General features: G+C 41.4%; 2 protein-coding genes across 5 annotated transcripts in view; one reads left to right on the top strand and one right to left on the bottom strand.

Annotated features, from left to right (window-relative positions):
* The first annotated feature begins 2,560 nt into the window (after positions 1-2,560).
* On the top strand, positions 2,561-9,945 carry irf3 (interferon regulatory factor 3). Of its 3 annotated transcripts, none has more exons than XM_008283281.1 (12): positions 2,561-2,730; positions 4,492-4,658; positions 5,096-5,267; positions 5,842-5,915; positions 6,030-6,090; positions 6,183-6,251; positions 6,371-6,616; positions 6,809-6,899; positions 7,285-7,574; positions 7,656-7,768; positions 8,243-8,785; positions 8,933-9,945. In XM_008283281.1, the coding sequence occupies exons 2-11, from the start codon at positions 4,494-4,496 to the stop codon at positions 8,354-8,356; spliced, it is 1,395 nt and encodes a 464-aa protein (XP_008281503.1). In that variant the 5' UTR covers positions 2,561-2,730; positions 4,492-4,493; the 3' UTR covers positions 8,357-8,785; positions 8,933-9,945. The 3 variants fall into 3 exon arrangements, with proteins under 3 accessions (XP_008281503.1, XP_008281504.1, XP_008281505.1); XM_008283282.1 differs by having other exon boundaries at positions 2,562-2,730; positions 6,186-6,251; XM_008283283.1 differs by lacking the exon at positions 2,561-2,730 and having other exon boundaries at positions 4,572-4,658; positions 5,865-5,915.
* Positions 9,613-16,539, bottom strand: part of LOC103358357 (synembryn-A-like) — a 15,540-nt gene continuing 8,613 nt past the window's right edge. For both annotated transcript variants that reach the window (XM_008283285.1, XM_008283286.1), the window contains 13 exons: positions 16,361-16,455; positions 16,224-16,271; positions 15,466-15,483; positions 15,249-15,338; positions 14,546-15,150; positions 14,005-14,140; positions 13,611-13,799; positions 13,243-13,337; positions 12,326-12,476; positions 12,061-12,156; positions 11,461-11,605; positions 10,832-11,105; positions 9,613-10,098 (listed from right to left, as the gene is read on the bottom strand). In XM_008283285.1, the coding sequence (XP_008281507.1) occupies positions 9,957-10,098; positions 10,832-11,105; positions 11,461-11,605; positions 12,061-12,156; positions 12,326-12,476; positions 13,243-13,337; positions 13,611-13,799; positions 14,005-14,140; positions 14,546-15,150; positions 15,249-15,338; positions 15,466-15,483; positions 16,224-16,271; positions 16,361-16,455 (2,084 nt within the window). In that variant the 3' untranslated portion in view covers positions 9,613-9,956. The remainder of the gene's footprint in view (positions 10,099-10,831; positions 11,106-11,460; positions 11,606-12,060; positions 12,157-12,325; positions 12,477-13,242; positions 13,338-13,610; positions 13,800-14,004; positions 14,141-14,545; positions 15,151-15,248; positions 15,339-15,465; positions 15,484-16,223; positions 16,272-16,360; positions 16,456-16,539) is intronic.

Here is a 16,539-nt window from a genome sequence, read left to right as displayed (position 1 = left end):
ACACCACATGAGGGAACATTTTGGCCGGTCCGCTCTTATTTAAAAGACTTTTGACGCAGTAAAATGGGATTAATTAAAGTTTCCTTCTACGGTGCCATGAGTTGGATGTTTGATCGTGTATGTGTGGAAACTGATGGAAGGAAGCTGGAAGTTTCTTGAGCTCATTCTGGGCGAGACTGCAGTTTACACAAGTTTCATGTGGAAGACCTCCAGCTAACTCACCAGCTTCTGGGATTTCTCAAGGAGCCAATTTGAAGAATTTAATTTAAATTTATAAAAATAGATCTCTTTTTTTAATGCACAGACATGACTGTCTCGAGGCATGGGTGTAGATTTTGTTTGAATATTTGGGGGAGGGGAGACACATTAAGAAGGTGTCTGGATGAATTTCAGTCTTCACATTCCCTACGTTCTGATTCATTTGTGTGTTTTCTTTTGCATCAGTTTATGGTGAAGATGTCATAAAATGTAATAAAGGTCATCCGTCCATCCATCCATCTATCCATCCATTATCTATACACTGCTTTATCCTCATTAGGGTTGTGGGGGGCTGGAGTCTATCCCAGAGGACACCCTGGACAGGTCACCAGTCTATCACAGGGCTACACTTAGAGACAGACAACCATTCACACTCACATTCACACCTACGGACAATTTAGAATCACCAATTAACCTCAACATGGTTTTGGACTGTGGGAGGAAGCTGGAAACCTGGAGAGAACCCACGCTGCACGGGGAGAACATGCAAACTCCACACAGAAGGATCCAGGGTGTCCTCACCAGGACGTGAACCGGCGACCTTCTTGCTGTGGGGCAACAGTGCTAACCACTGCTCACCTTGCAGCCCAATAATAAAGGTCATTTCCTTCTTTTGTGTATTTCTTTGGGTGGGTATTTTCAGGCCTCATCTAAGGCTTTAGCCCCAAATGTTTGATTAACAGTCCTGGATCTAAATCTTTCCTATTAATTAATTAAATCCTATATTATTATTATTTGCAAATGTTAGAATGCATCTATTCGTCTATTATTCCAATTATGTGTTAAAGCAATTATGCGATAATGGTAATCGAAAATATTACGATTTCATTTTTCTGTTGTAAAAAAGTCTGGTCTGTTTACTGAAGCCAACATATTTTCCCATCGCGCCGCGTGTTTTATCACAGAGATCTTTTCAGTTTCACAGTCTCACAGCAGGATATTTGCAGCAGGGACATTATTGTGAGTCTGAATGCTTCCCACAACCACATATAGAAAATGACCTCTGTAATCCTTTTAGTTGTAAACGAGAAGTCCAGTTTCTTTTTACTGAAGCTCCTAGCGTTACCTGGATGACACCGACACTTGACCTCTAGAATTATTACAGTAACACATCACCATGACTTGTTGGCGGCCAAGTAGAAACGAAAAAACATTTTATTGTTTTATTGTACGTTGCTGTAGTTATCTGATCTGGCTATGAATTTCTTTTTTATTTGTTCCTGTCATAAATCACAACCTGTAAAATTTGATCAGATTGTTATTAGTTATTTATTTTAGTTACTATTGGACTATATGGGTGAACCTTTTTTTTTTCTTTTCGCCTTTTCCTGAGCTTTTTAACCTCTTAAGACCCAAGCTGTTGTTTGATATGCGTTTTTTTTAATTTATAAAAGAATCAAAAATTAAAAAAATAAAGAAAATAAAAATATATTTAAAAAATGTAAACAAAACAAAACAAAAATAGGTAACTAAAATAAAAAACAATCATAAAATAATACAAATTAAAAAATGAATACAAAAAATCAACTACTGTGGTAATAAAACACAAAATGTGATGTCCACATATGCAGACGCCAGGTCTTAAGAGGTTAAATAGTCCAAATTACTGTAAAATACCATTTGTGAGGACAAGTATTTCCAAACCACATCTCTGACATCAGATTCTAGCTGTAAATTATCATATATATAAGGCTAATTCCTACATAATCGATGGTCCAATCTGCAATTTCTGTCTGTGATATTAAATAAAATCGACCAATATTAGGGAACAAATAGAATAAAAGCTTGCTCGGGGCACAATATCTCACATTTCATGTCCATTTTGCCCTGAAACAAACTTGAAAACAGTGTAATTAACATGTAATAACACGAGATCTGCTGAGCTATGGCCAGTGTGTTAAGACGCTACAACTCTACATTTTTATTCTGCTTTTATCCAAAGCGACGTACATCCTGAGAGCGGATACAACACAAGCAAGGATCTAGTGAGGCGAAAACAACCTGGATAAGTGTCATAGAAGAAGTTCAAGTGTGACAGGGCGTTGATGCCAACAGGAGGCTGTAGGGAGGGAATAGGATTTATGTTTTGTTTGTTTTCAGTCTGTCAAGAGCTGGGTCTGTAGTCTTTTCTTAGATCACTACTAAAGAGGACACATTCCCTACATCCCATTGACCTCGTGTTCTTTTAGGGGCTCTAACAGCTCGGGTGTCCTCAGAAGGATAGAAAGCCCTGATCCCCATGTCTGACTCCACCTAGCGGGCAGAAACCTCTCTGACGTCACATGTGGAAAACGAAACCAAGCTGTCGGAGTTTCCCGTGAAACAACGAACACAGTCTCTGGACGGTATTTAAGGAATCTAACAGCCCACACTCGCTGACAGTTTTGTTTCTCTGTCACATTTCATGACTTGTGACCCAGAAAGCTGCGTTTGAGCTCAACTCTCACCTGCGCTGAGACCTCGTCCCCTCAGGTAGGACAGCTTTGGTCTGACTGGTCTGGATAAGACAAAAAAGAGAGAAATTAGACCAAGATGCACTCAGAAAGTACTTTCACCGCGATATTAGGAGTGGTTGTGTGTTGTTTTCTGCTTTAATAAACGCCACAGCATAACAAAACAACTGTTAAATGAATGTGTAGATTCACATTTTACACTGCAAGGAGGGGATTGTTCAGTATTAGAAGGACAAACTGGTTCAATAGGTCCCATATTTCCACTGGATGTTTTCATTTCAGGTCTTTTCTACAATGATAGTGGTGCTACTGATCTTTAAATAGCTTTAAAATCATTGTGAGGGAATCAAAACTGGCGGTTCTGAGGGGTGATGATGTAATAATTTGACAGTTGAAAACAAGTGGTGGGTTTATGAGGAATGAGATCATTCCTACACACTGTTTACAAGAGGGTCACATGGAAGCTTATGCGTTAATCTGATCATAAGTTATTTATTTTTCATGATCTGTGATATTTCCTGCTGATGTGACATAATTTTTATGTTAAAAAGTTGAAGTTAGACTCTCTCTAACTGTGATCCGTGTTGAGCTGATCAATTCTAAATTAACTGGTCATATTCAAATGTGAAAATAAAGTTCACCTCACGCAGAAATAACTTGTTTGTATAGTTTCGAACGACTCCTGAGATAAAGATTCCCCATGGAGGATTCACACGTGGACGCCAAACTTATTCAAATTAAAACTCAGTGCTAAAGTGTTGGAGCCAACATTGTTCTCCTTTCAGGATTTTACATTTAATTTAATTAAAACAAAGCTGCACTCCTTTATGATTTAATTTCCCTCTTAATTTGTTCTCTCAAGCATGTTTCTTGTGTACATGTTATGCTGAAATTGTTCTATATGTTTTTTAAAAGGAAATAGCTCTAAGCCATACGTTTTACTTGAGTTTAAGTTATGTTTTTATTGCTTCACACATTCTGCTGTGGTGATTAAACTACTTGCAGGCATGATTTTGAACATTTTGGTCATATTAGGAGTATTTTAACAGTTCCGGTCTGATATCATATTTGCCTGCTTCCTCTTTCTCACAGATTGTAAATATAGTTTCCTCAGCTGCACCACAGTCCTGCGGACATCTGAGGGTGGATGCTCGCGTGCTCGCTTCTTCTTCAACCTCTGATCATTTATAGAGAGTGAAAAAAGAAAAAAGAAGAACTAAATTAACATACATAGATTTTTTCATTTCTTTTTTTTATGAACGAGCTCTCAAACAGGAAGATTCTTCGATTAAATCTCTAATGATCACTTTTATGGTATGACTTAGTCTTAACGTTTGGGATTTGCATCCTTAAAAAAAATAAGGTAGCCAGGTTCAGTAGCACAGATTGTGTCCATTTAACAGATTTTATACATTGGAATCAAGTTTTTTTTAATTTAAAATTTAAGTTGACACTTTGCTGCCTTGTTGATACTAATATTGGTAAAATTCCTTTTTCTCTGCATAAATTGAGCTATAAAATGACTCAATAGTGTCCTCTACAGGCAGACATGGGCATAATTTAAATAATAAATATTAATGCATAAAATAAGGTTACATTTCAATACATATGCATCATTATGAGGATTGAACATTCAGTCTTTATTCGCTATTTTTGTTTAAGCACACCACGTGAACGTCGCTGTTCGGTGAAATATATCCCTGAAGCGTGTGTGACATAAAGTTAGAAATGATGAATGCAGTTTCTAATCTTGAAAACCTGTTTTTTCTTGCCCCGGTAGAAATGTCTCACCAGAAACCGCTGCTCATGCCGTGGCTGCGGGCCAAGATCGACAGTGGCAAGTTTCCCGGCGTCCTCTGGACAAACTCAGAGCGGACAGAGTTCTCCATCCCCTGGAAACACGCTTTGAGACAGGACTCGTCCGACACCGACAGTCTCATCTTCAAGGTAGCTGCATTATTAATGACATGATGTAACAAAAACACTCTAGAAATCCCCTGTACTGTACTGTAATGTTTAACCCTATTCAGGACTTTGATGTTGCCATAAGTAGAAGGTCTTTCTTGGTCCATTGGACTCCAAGAAAGAATACGTGCAAAATATGTGTTGGTATTCATTATAGACTTTTAGACTATGTTAAATACATTTTCTGATAATTTGACATAATTTTGGGTCCCAATGCATGACAAATGTCCCTCTTTTTATATTAAAAAAAAATCTTCAAAAATAAAAAACCCCAATACCTGTCACCTAAACCAAATGGCCCGGGGTCCAAACGACCCCAAAAGGTCGTGAATAGGGTTAAAGAATCCAACTTCTATCAGGTTGTAATTTGTGCACCTCGTGTGAATCGTCCAGCTTTTCAATCTGCTTCTCCTTCGCAGGCCTGGGCTGAGGTTAGCGGGAATGGCCGGGCTCAGGGAGACCCCTCGGTCTGGAAGAGGAATTTTCGCAGCGCCCTCCGAGCTAAAGGCTTTAAAATGGTGTCCGATAGCAAGAACGACGCTGCAAACCCTCATAAAGTGTTTCGCTGGCCGGACGAGTCGCCATCAGGAGGTGAGGATCCACCAACCGGGTCCTGTGTTGTAGAGAACAACAAGCAAGATAAAAAGAACTGTTTGCTCCGATGACAGAAAAGCAAATTAGATGTGTCTTCACTGGCACCTGGCACTGAAAATGCACAGCGAAAAATACAAAAATGCTAATTTATTATTATTGAGCTCATGTGCTGTAATTATTTATGATGCCAAGAAGGAGAGAAGTTGTTTTTTGCTCCTTTTTACTGCTGTAACTAACAATGAACATGTTGAATTTCAAATTGCACAAATGTAAAAATCTGCTAATACAGCAGGTGCACCACACTCACTGCTTATGTATATTTAAATATGCTCTATTCATGGATTTAAAATGTGCACCTTTCTATCAGCACATATCTGAACACCTCCTCACTGCATTCATGCCTGTTTGTTTTCTGTTTCTCTGGTTAAAACTTGTCAAGGTAACATGCAAATGCAGAGCATGTGAGTGGATGCCATTTGTAAAAGCGGATTATGAGATTAAAGGTTAAATATTAAAGGAGAGTAAGTGATGACAAGATAGTAAGCAGAGATCTTTGCTTCCACTCTCAAAGCTAACTCTTCTGCTGGATCCCAGGAACAAGATGACGCTGATTTGTTTGAGGATTATGGTCTTCCTACACAAGATGTAAGTGTCGCCTGTGTGTTTTACTTACAGGAGCGCAGGGATTAAAATGTAAACACTATGCAAATGCTGTGAAATGATAACACTTGATTCTGATGTGTATCTGTGATCTCTCAGAGCCAGCTCGGTTCATTTGAAGAATGCCTCTACCTTGCAGAAGACACCGTGTATCTTCCTGGTAAAGCAGCTCCTTCTATAATATTTATTCAAAGTGTACTTTAATGAAATGTTTCTAGTTTGAATGTTTCTGAACTAATCAATATCTGCCAGCAGAATCCTCAGCCAGTCAGGATATTCTCCAGGAGTGTCTGAAGGAACTGAACATTGGCCCTGATACAGGTAGACTCATCAGCATTTCCTCCTCACTGCTGCAGTAGGAGCAGAAAAACAACAAAAAAAAAGAGTATCCAAGGTACTTTCCTAGAAACAGTTTCTCAGTTTCTCCAACTTTTCCACAGAGGGCACCGCAGGCTTTGAGCCTCCTCCCGAGCAACAGCAGCTCCAGAATCAGGTTGTGATTGGTGGATGCGCGTTGCCTGGGCAACAGCAGTATCCAGTAACGTTTGAGGGTGCAGACGGTGAAACTGGGTTGCCTGAGCAACCAGCACGTCCAATGGAGGGAGCTGTGGGAGGGGCCTGTGATGGGCAGTTGGCGGCACAGTTCCTACATACAATGAACAAGACTAAAGATGGAGATAATTTCAGTAAGTTGGAGGGGGGGGGGATGCTGTGTGTGACAAGAACATGAAGAATTTACAAAGAAATGCTTTTACATAATATTCAAATGGAATATGTTTTATAAGGGTGTCAAACACAACGCACCCTGTCAGTATGATTGATATCAATCCAGATCTGCAGCCTGTTCTCATACACTTCTCCTGTTTCTGAATCCTTAGAGACTCAGTTCAGGATCTCAGTGTACTACAGAGGAGTGATGGTGTCAGAGCAGACGGTTGAGAATGAAGCTGGAATCCGCTTAGTCTACAGGTAACATCCAAATACACCTTCTATCACAGGAAACAAATAATCAGCATTCCCATTTTGACTTGAAACCATCTGGTTAATTTTATATGAAATGTGCTTTTTCTTTTGCTTGCCAAAAGTAATAAATTAGGAAGGTTGATACCACTTTTATTTCTGTTGGTTAAATATGTAGCTGGAGCCAGAAGTGGTTTGTTTAGCCTTTATAAAAAGTGCAATAAGGTCCAGGCAAGGTCTAAATGTTGCTACATATTTACAGCACAGACGTGAGTTTGGAATCAATGTTCTCGTCTTTCTCTCTGCAAGAAAAATGCCAAAATATTCCTCAGTGTTCTCTGTTGTATAACCGTCTATTCAGCTTGAAATCAAATGAATAATGTCTCCACATCAGCCCTGAGCTCAAGGGGACAGTTTTGGATCATGAGTCAGGCCTCTCCGTGGTCTCTCTGCCAACTCCTGGAGTCATGCTGGATAAAACTCAAGCCACTCTGACCCAACGGATTCTCGACAAACTGGGCGACGGCTTGGATGTGGGGGTGTCCGGCCACGTGGTCTACGGCCAGCGACGGGGTGAAATCAAAGCTTTCTGGAGCTTCTCCAAGTTCGACCAGAGCCAGCAGCCCCAAGAGATTCCTAAACTGCAGCCGCAGGCGCTTTACCAGTTCAGGGACTTTGTGCGAGGTGGGTGGAAGGAGTAATTATGCAGCTTTTTGTCTGCATGCTGATAAACGGACAGTATGTTTACATGTGCTTTATGTGTAGGAATATTGGACTTCATCGAAGGCAAAGACAGCCCGCCCTGCTCCCTGTTCCTCTGCCTTGGGGAGAAGTGGCCTGACAGCAGGCCTTGGGAGAAGAAGCTCATCACAGTGGAGGTGAGAGGACTTTTAAATTATTAAAACACACAAACAGTGTTTTGCTCTCACACCTTAAAGCGGTATTTCAGTTTGGCACAGATTTTTTTTTTTTTGTTGCACAAACTTCTATTAAATTTCATGAGTGATCAAACCCACAAAATTGCCCACTCAAGGGAGCTGTACTCAGCAGCACTTTTCAAGAGGCAATTTTGTCTCAGTATTGATTAATAGCACTGAGGGAACAAAGCCTGAATACCGGTGCTGACAGCTGATCCTTCAGTTGTAAAAGGTTTTTCAGCTCTTGAGCCTCCACACAAGGAGTGCATGCTGCGAAATGAAAAGCCCATACAGAAAGTTTACTTTAATGAGACCAACCTGACATGTCCTGTTGCTTGCTCAGATTTCACGGCTCCTGTCAAACTCAAATCTTGGTCTTGTCATTCTTGTCACTGCGTCTGACTTCTGCTGCTTGTTTTTTTTTGTCCGTCTCAGGTGGTCCTGACTTCAATGGAGTTACTGAAAAATTTGGCTGTTGAAGGTGGCGCCTCCTCCCTGCAGTCTGTAGAGCTGCAGATGTCCCTCGAAGAGATGATGGAGTTGTGCTGATGCAGTCTGCTGAACCTGAAAGTCATCGTTTACCCTTTTTCAAAATCCTCAATCTCGACATGAAAAGCTTGACAGTCTATGAACATTTTAGGTCTTGATTCTACACCAAATAGAACAGATCATGTCATAATAATAAGTGTAATAATAATTGTGTTAGTGTTGGATTGGCTGGAACTTCACAATGGACCAAACATATTTACTAAAGGGACCACGTTCAGCAGCAATATGTACTTTTTTATACCCAGTTTTAAACAACTGATTTGGTACGAGGGCTACAAGGTGATGCGGTGGTTAGCACTGTTGCCTCGCAGCAAGAAGGTTGCCGATTTCTGCGTGGAGTTTACATGTTCTCCCCGTGGGTTCTCTCCAGGTTCTCCGGCTTCCTCCCACAGTCCCAAAACATATTGAGGATAGATAGCTAGATAGATAGCTAGATAGCTAGATAGATAGATAGATAGATAGATAGATAGATAGATAGATAGATAGATAGATAGATAGATAGATAGATAGAAATACTTTTTTAATCCCCAAGGGGAAATTTTATAATAAAAGATAATGGATGGATGGATTTGATAGGATCTTTCTTACGTAAATGATAAATATTGGTGCTAGTTTAAGAGAATGACTTAAACAAAAGAGCTCTGTCACTCAGCTCAAGAGGTAAACTGTTTCCACCCACTGTTCACTCTGCCCTTGTAAATACTGTGTTTGTGCTAAAGTAAGTTAATGCCTCCTAAATAAATGTGAAAAACCACCCAGAAGCTCACCAATCATGATAATATCAAAGAAGGAATGTGTCCATTAAGCACAAGTATCAGATGAAGAAGATAAGAGCAGCACTGTAACAGTCCCTAGCTAAAACGAAATGCAGTTTAATAACAATACCTGAATCCACAAACAGTAATAAAATGGACTCTACTGTTCAGCCACAGCTAAAACAAACAGCAATTTAAAGGTAATTTAACGGTGCAGATGTGATCAGAGCATCTGGAATCCATCCAAATGTTTTGTATGGCATGAGACAGTTTTCATACAACACACCCAATTTACACCTGAGCACATGTTGTGTACTGCAGTACATCACACGCCGTACAGAGGCAAGTCCATGTGCTGCGCAGATGTTTATTCCATCTTGTTCGATGGGGGTCATGAGTTCATGTATCTGATGTGGCCTGTTTGGAATTTCCTCTAAAGCAACGCTCTGCAGAAGACTGGACGAAACTGATCTAAATGCGCACAGCGTCAGAACGAGCAAGAAGACTTTAAGACTTTATTCAAACATTTATGGGTATTATCACCGTGAAATCAATTCCTTCTCAGGAGCTACTACAGATTCAGAGTTTCATTCGAACCAGTGTGACCTTATTGCTGCTCTAAATTACTAGTCTGAATCCAAAGAAGAAGAAATGTGAAATGATCTTTTTTTTATATCCTTTCTTCAGTTGTCAGAACGGCTGGTTGTGTCTGGATGAGAACTACATCTCATTCCTTCGGCGCCATCCACGAAGTTACAATAAATATTTATGCACTGACAAACTTTAGAAATGGGATATTTACAAAGAGAACAATCAATAAACTGAACGAGTGGATTTGACATGTTTCAGTCCTTCTCTCCTTCACCTGCTTCTCCGTCTTTCTCTGACTCTGACTTTCCTTCCTCGGTGAGGGAATTTCCCCCAAGTCCTGACATCGGGACGAGCTTCCCTTCAGCATCCACTCCCATCGGCTGGATGATGTTATCTCTGCAAAAACACACGAGGCGTCAGAGATGTGGAATCATCAGCAGTAACGCCGTCCTCATCCTAGCGATCAGCATTCAGAGATTTACACAAATTATTTTAATGTCAGCGGTGTTTGATAGTGTAACCTCTATCATGAAGCTTCCTAGCTTGTTATATTTATTAGGACTTTAGATTTAGATTTGATATTTATTACTTAGGAACTCTGCTGCTATCTTGTTGTATAATTAACTTTTTGTGAGCACAGTGAGTTTCAGTTATCAAGTCAAGTTCCTCTTGTGTGTGCGAGCTCACCTGGCAATAAAGCTTTATCTGATTCTGATAATACTTGGATAACGTTTCAGGAACAGATAATTTAATCATCTTTGCTCTGTTTCATTTCAAACAAGAGAAAGATTAAACGTTTACAACTCTCTTTTCAGGTTTACTGTGCTGGGAGTCAATACCAATTCACTTTTAGGTCATAGCTGGAGCTCCTCTCTTTAATGACTTCCTCAGGGAATGTATTTATTAGGACAATTTAAGACTCTCCTGTATCTTCAATAGCATTAGACCAGAGATCTCCAACTCCGGTCCTCGTGAGCTACTGTCCTGCAGGTTTCAGACGTTTCAGTACTGCCACACACCTGACTCAAATGATTGGATCTCTAGCAGGACAGTAGCTCACAAGGACCGGAGTTGGAGATCCCTGCATTAGACAGTGTTTCTCCTGCCTGTCTGGAAGTGTTTTACCGACCTGGACAGCTTGTTGAAGAGCATGATGAGCCTCTTGGCCTCTTCCTCCTTCTCCTCCTCCGTCATGCCCTCCATGGGGTCCGGCTGCTCCACCTCCACCCGCCCCGTCACCGGGTTGATGCGGTCTTTGACCTGCCGGTATTCCTCGGTATCTGAGTCGGAGTCGCTGGAGTACTGGGCATCAGAGGTCCTGGGCCCCTGACCTCCCAGCAGACCTCTGGTGGCCAACAGGCCCGCTGCATTACCATAACCTGTGTACTTGACAAAACGCCTCACTGGAAAACAAGAAGCGGAGGTGAAAGGATGATGGGTGGAGAGAAAGTACACAGATAGTGGGAAATACATGAAATAAGAGGTGGTGAAATTAATCTGACTCAAAACTAGACTAAGAAACATTTTGAATATGGGTTTCAATGTTCAAAAAACTATTTAAAGACATATAGAATAAATATGAACAATACAATATCAAGTCAATTTAAAAGGGAATTTAAGGGAAGACAATGATTTAATGATTTCTCATCATTTTAATTTTTAAAACTCAGATCACATCTTTTAATTTCAACATCAGTGTTGCTTCTATGTCGTAATTTTCTCCATTCATCCAGAAGAGTGACAGGTTTCAGGGCTTACCATTTTCCTTGCATAGGACAAAGATAAGGTCAGCAGCACAATGTTTGACGTCTGTATCCAAATGAGTCATAAGACGAACCAGACGGTTCTTCACTGTGGAGCCTTCCTCTGGTCTGTGTGATACGTCTCTCAGAGGAGGCAGAATCTAATGAGGGGGAGAAACGATCATTTCAACACGAGCTGCAAATATATACGGACGAGCAGAAGCTTTATGACCGCTCAGAGATGGAGAGAAAATGTTTTAAATATTGAATGAACAGTCAGTTCTTTTAGGCAATGCAATGGATGCAGGAGAAATAGACCGGTGTAAAGAGGTGAGGTTTGTAGGATGCCTCTGGTCAGCAGTAATGAGCACCCATCAACAGGTTGGAACAAGTCTGGTCTGTTATGGCTCCATATCATAATTTAAAGGTTTTGCTGCTAACGTTTAGGTGCCTGACATTACAGGACACCTAGATAGAGTCCATGCCTCAGCAGGTCACAGCTGTTTTGGTGGCACTCAAAGGACCGGCAGTATATTAGCAATTTAGGGTGGTCATCGTGGTTTAAAAAGGAAAATGTGACATCTCTCTTAGAGGTACAGCTTTTCAGGAATATTACATGTTTCCTGATGTAGTGGCGTGTTTCTCTGTGGGCCCTGCAGCTCTCCGTCAGCAGATTGAGGATTGGTGTCAGCTTCTCTTTGACTTTATCCCCCTGAAAAGCACACAAACAAAGAAACCCTTCTCTGGTTATTTTAGTATTAGCAGATAGTCCCTGTTTCAGACTCAAATATGTAAAGTTTTTATTTTAGGAACAGACTCTTAAAAAAACCAAAAGGTTTGCTCTGAGCACAACCCTCCTCCTTCCTCCCTCCCTCCCTCACCGACTCCAGACGTCTCTCCATGAACATCAGCAGGGTGTGCACACAGTCCATGTTGACCCCCTGACACTGCTTTGAGTCCGGCCCCAGAGGCACCATCAGCAGCACGTCGAGACACTGGAGAGGCAGCGCTGACAGCAGGTTGACTGTGTGACTGTGGGGTTGAGAGAAGAGAACAGGGAGACAGAGTGTTTGGTTGGCTTTGGCAGAATAGAAATTATATAATGGTAAACACAAAAAAACACAATAACTAGTAAAAAAAAACAAACAAAACAAAATTATAAAAATAACAGTTCTTTACATGAGAACACGTTATGAAAAAAGTGACCTCATCAACAAAGCTAGAGACCCGTAGTGACTTTGCCTCCCCCCCACAGTAACAGAGTCAATGAGTTACATTAACACACAGCTTTTAAAATAGAATTATTATCCTTTGCACATCTCAAGCTGTTTGCACCATATACTATGTACATTTGTACATTCTCAGGTAAATAATTTGCATATTCTTGCACACTGTAAATACTTTTATTGCTGTTTATTACTTCATTACTATTCTAATTTCTTGGGTTAGCTACACTTGTTGTTAATTTATTGTGTAAAACTTTTTATTTGTCTTGTAACTCTTGCTTTTTTGTAAAAGAAAATCTTTTATCTTCCTCTAAAAAAATACATATTTGTCATTGTGTACTGTTATGCATCAAGTCAAATTCCTCATATGTGAAAATCTATAAGATTCTAAAACTGCGTCTCGTTTATATTTGTATTATACATACTGTCAACACATCATATAACAGTATGAGAGTATATAGCACAGAGCAGGATTTCAAAAGAAGTGAACACCGATGATGAGTTTAAATGCTTTGTTGTTAATAATGACTTCTTCACAACGTTCTTTTTGTCCAACTCTGTTTCATGCTCACCCCTGCAGCTCATCAGTGTCATCTGTCAGCGTGCATTTCCTCATCAGGCAGAGTCGCAGGATCGCCACCAGGTGTCGGTACAGAGCTGCATCGTCCTGACGGGGAAAAAAAACTACCTTTCTTAATCTGGCCTGATGATGAATAACACACAGCTAGAAGACAACAGATACATTTATAAGGTTTTCATTTAATTTGCATTTTAGTGGATGTAAATTGTATGTATATCCTCAAAGACTAGCTGATCTCATCACTCATGTTATAAGTTTCTAAAATGTGAGCTTTTGCACCTGTATGCAGACTCATTCTTCTTGCTTTTTTCGATGACACCTGAAGGCTGACAGCTTTATTACACCCTCATTTTCACTGACCTCACTTGGCTCCTGCCTGTGGGTGCTGTAGGTGATATTGAAAAGGATTTTAAGGATCTCAGTGACACGCTGAGAGGCTTCCAGAGAGATGGGTGGTGTCGCTGGGTCCAGCACACACTCATACTGCTCCTTCCACTGCACATCCAGGCAGCTCTCCAAGGCCGCTGTGAGGATTGAAACCCCCCCCTCCTGAAAAGAGGAAAATACTGAGTGTGAGGAGAGGAGGAAACCAGTTCAGAGATCAAGAACACAAATCTTGACGTACCAAGATCAGACTAAACTGAAGTTGATGCCATGAACAAAAGGAGATGCAGCATGGGGGGTGGTGAGTTTAGCAACGGCACTGCGCTACATAGTTCACAGAGTTAGTTTGTAGTGTGTGAGGTCATGTTACCTGATGAAGCTGAGTGCTGAGCTCCGGCCGCAGTGCAGTAATGAGGAACATGAGGCGTAATTCATAGAACTGAACACTGGAGGGAGACGAGCAGTTCACACTGGAGGACAGACGCTCTATGAGACCACACAGGAGCCTGACAGGAAAAATAGCAAGATGTTATCTGTCTGGAAAAATGTTGCACAAAAGCCAAATAAATGTTATGGGTCCTGAGAATGACACTGTTCCTAAGATCAGCCATACACAGACACCGAGTCATGTCTCAGTCTGCCCTATCAATTTTCATCTCCAATTTAATTGCACTTGATGTAATAACCTCACCAGAGCAGGCATGAACTTGTTGATTTCAGGCAGAGTTTGATGTACGTCTATTTAATTGGCAGGATTATCAAATAGTTTATGGAGCATGTTTCTGCTTTTTCCACAATACACGTCTCCCTTAATGATTGTTAAATGCTTCTGCAAAACACTGAGCCTGAAAAGAAGCTTGATGTTTATGGAAAATTGTGAAGTTGTGCGTGTGTTTTGTGAGGAAGCCCACCTGAGAGCACTGAACCTCTCCTGTGCCCAGGTGCTGTTGTAAACCACGTTACACAACACCTTCATGGCCTCTTTTCTCTGGGCCTCCTCCCCTGACTCCCCTTCCTCCTCTTCCTCTTCCTCCATCTCCATCTTGCTCTCTCTGCGGTCCCTCCTCCCTCGCTCCAGCACCTTGTGATGGACGCCACCCCGGTGCATTTCGTTGATGCTGGTCCTGTGGCTCCCGAACCAGCTGATGCTGTCCATGTCCCCGCTGTTGGCGATGCTGATGTCGCTCTTGGCATCGTCGTCAAAAGCGGAGCACTCCTCGTTTTGGTCGTTGCCGTCAGCTTCATCCTCGTCAGTGTGACTCTGCAGCGCTTTGGCCTCGGCAAGAGAAGTGATGATGTTGTCGTAGAAATCAGAGTCGGGGTCGCTGGCTTCTTCACTGAAGTCACTTGTGGTCAGCCCGGCTAGCTTGGCCAGAGTCAGGAGAGCGTTGTCGGTCACCAAAGGGCCCAAGACCTTTTTGTCCCTGGACAGGATTCTCAGGGTGCGTAGAGACACTCTCAAAAGACGACATTTGACTCCTGTTCTTATGAACCTCAGGAGGACAAGAGCTAAATTCTGAAGACAGAAACAGTACAAAAACAAAAAATACCCATTGAGAACTTTTCAAAGGAGCTTCTGACCATTGCCTCTGCACAAGCAGACAGTGACGGTACCTGTCTGAGGATGAGGCCTCGATCCTCCTGGTCGTACTCGTCAAAGTCGGAGTCAGAGTCAGCGTAGTCCCTCACTTTATTTTTCCTGAACTGGTACAGCAATGCAAAGAAGATATAAAATTGAAATTTGTCACACTTTATTACTACTTATGTATTCGTTTAGGGTGTTTTCATTTACAACTAAAAGGAAGATTTCAACAAAATGTCAAAACTGTACCTCTTCTAGTTTCCTTTGCTGTAGGTGGCGGGTAATCCATTTTTCAAAGAGGAAGGCAGCAGAAGAGAAAGAAAACAGTGTCACTGGAATTCCTAATAGGAGTTGGAGACAATTACAAAGCTGCTGATCAATTAACTCATATCTCAAGCCAGGACAATGGCCCTCTTGCAACAGATGACATCATGTTTGAGTCAACTTTAATCATGTCTACAGTGGCAGGTGACCAGTCTGCATCAGTGAATGTGAACAAAGCATATTGAGCAATACACAGCAGCATGAGGAGTGACTCGACTAAAATCATATAACAGACAAAAGAAAACAAGGAAACTGTAATTGCATTACATTTACATGCAAATTAAAAATCCAACTTAAAACTAAAACTAAAAGGTAATGTATTTAAACAGACCTGGAGCGTCTTTTAGTGATAAAATACTTTGTAAATTCCTTCTTTTACACCAAAAACTTCCCAAACTCCTAAAGTTAGGTCTGACACATCCCTTGTTTCTCCTGACAGTTAAGAGCACATTGGTTATTCAATCACTCTGCCTGGACTCAATCTGTCGGAGCATGCAAGCAGAGAGGATCAGGGACAACTGATACAGCAGAATTACTAATCACAGACAGACTGTGGGGTGGAGCTGGGGAGGGGTGGATGAGACGGAGGTGTGGTAGTAGAGTTGTAAGGAACACTGGTGGGACGGAGATGTGACAGAAAACTTTCTGTCAGCTACCGGGCGCAGTAGCACAAACCGACTTACTTTCTTTTTTTCCCTCTCCTCTGCATCAAAGAAGAAGCACTGTGCGTACTGCGGGGACAAATGATGACAAAAGAAATGTCATAAGCGGCGTGTAGCGCATCGTGTACGAGGATGTGCGAGCTTCTGTGTGGAATTACCTCTTTGTTGAACTCCTGCAGCTGCATCTGAACACCGTTCTCATCCCCCTGCTTGATGCACTGGATAATCCCCTCCACGTCCACGTTCATGCTTCCTGCACACACACACACACACACACACACACACACACACACACACACACACACACACACACACACACACACACACACACACACAC

This window comes from Stegastes partitus, unplaced genomic scaffold (genome assembly GCF_000690725.1).
Source record: "Stegastes partitus isolate 25-593 unplaced genomic scaffold, Stegastes_partitus-1.0.2 Scaffold306, whole genome shotgun sequence".
Taxonomy (NCBI): domain Eukaryota; kingdom Metazoa; phylum Chordata; class Actinopteri; family Pomacentridae; genus Stegastes; species Stegastes partitus.
The sequence above is the reverse complement of the archived record's forward strand: the minus strand, read 5'-3'. Positions and strand labels throughout refer to the sequence as shown.

Coding starts and splice junctions, on each gene's coding strand:
- irf3 (XM_008283281.1), top strand. CDS start 4,494: ATGTCTCACCAGAAACCGCTGCTCATGCCGTGGCTGCGGGCCAAGATC. Junction 4,659..5,095: donor CCGACAGTCTCATCTTCAAG/GTAGCTGCATTA, acceptor TCTCCTTCGCAG/GCCTGGGCTGAGGTTAGCGG. Junction 5,268..5,841: donor GGACGAGTCGCCATCAGGAG/GTGAGGATCCAC, acceptor CCACTCTCAAAG/CTAACTCTTCTGCTGGATCC.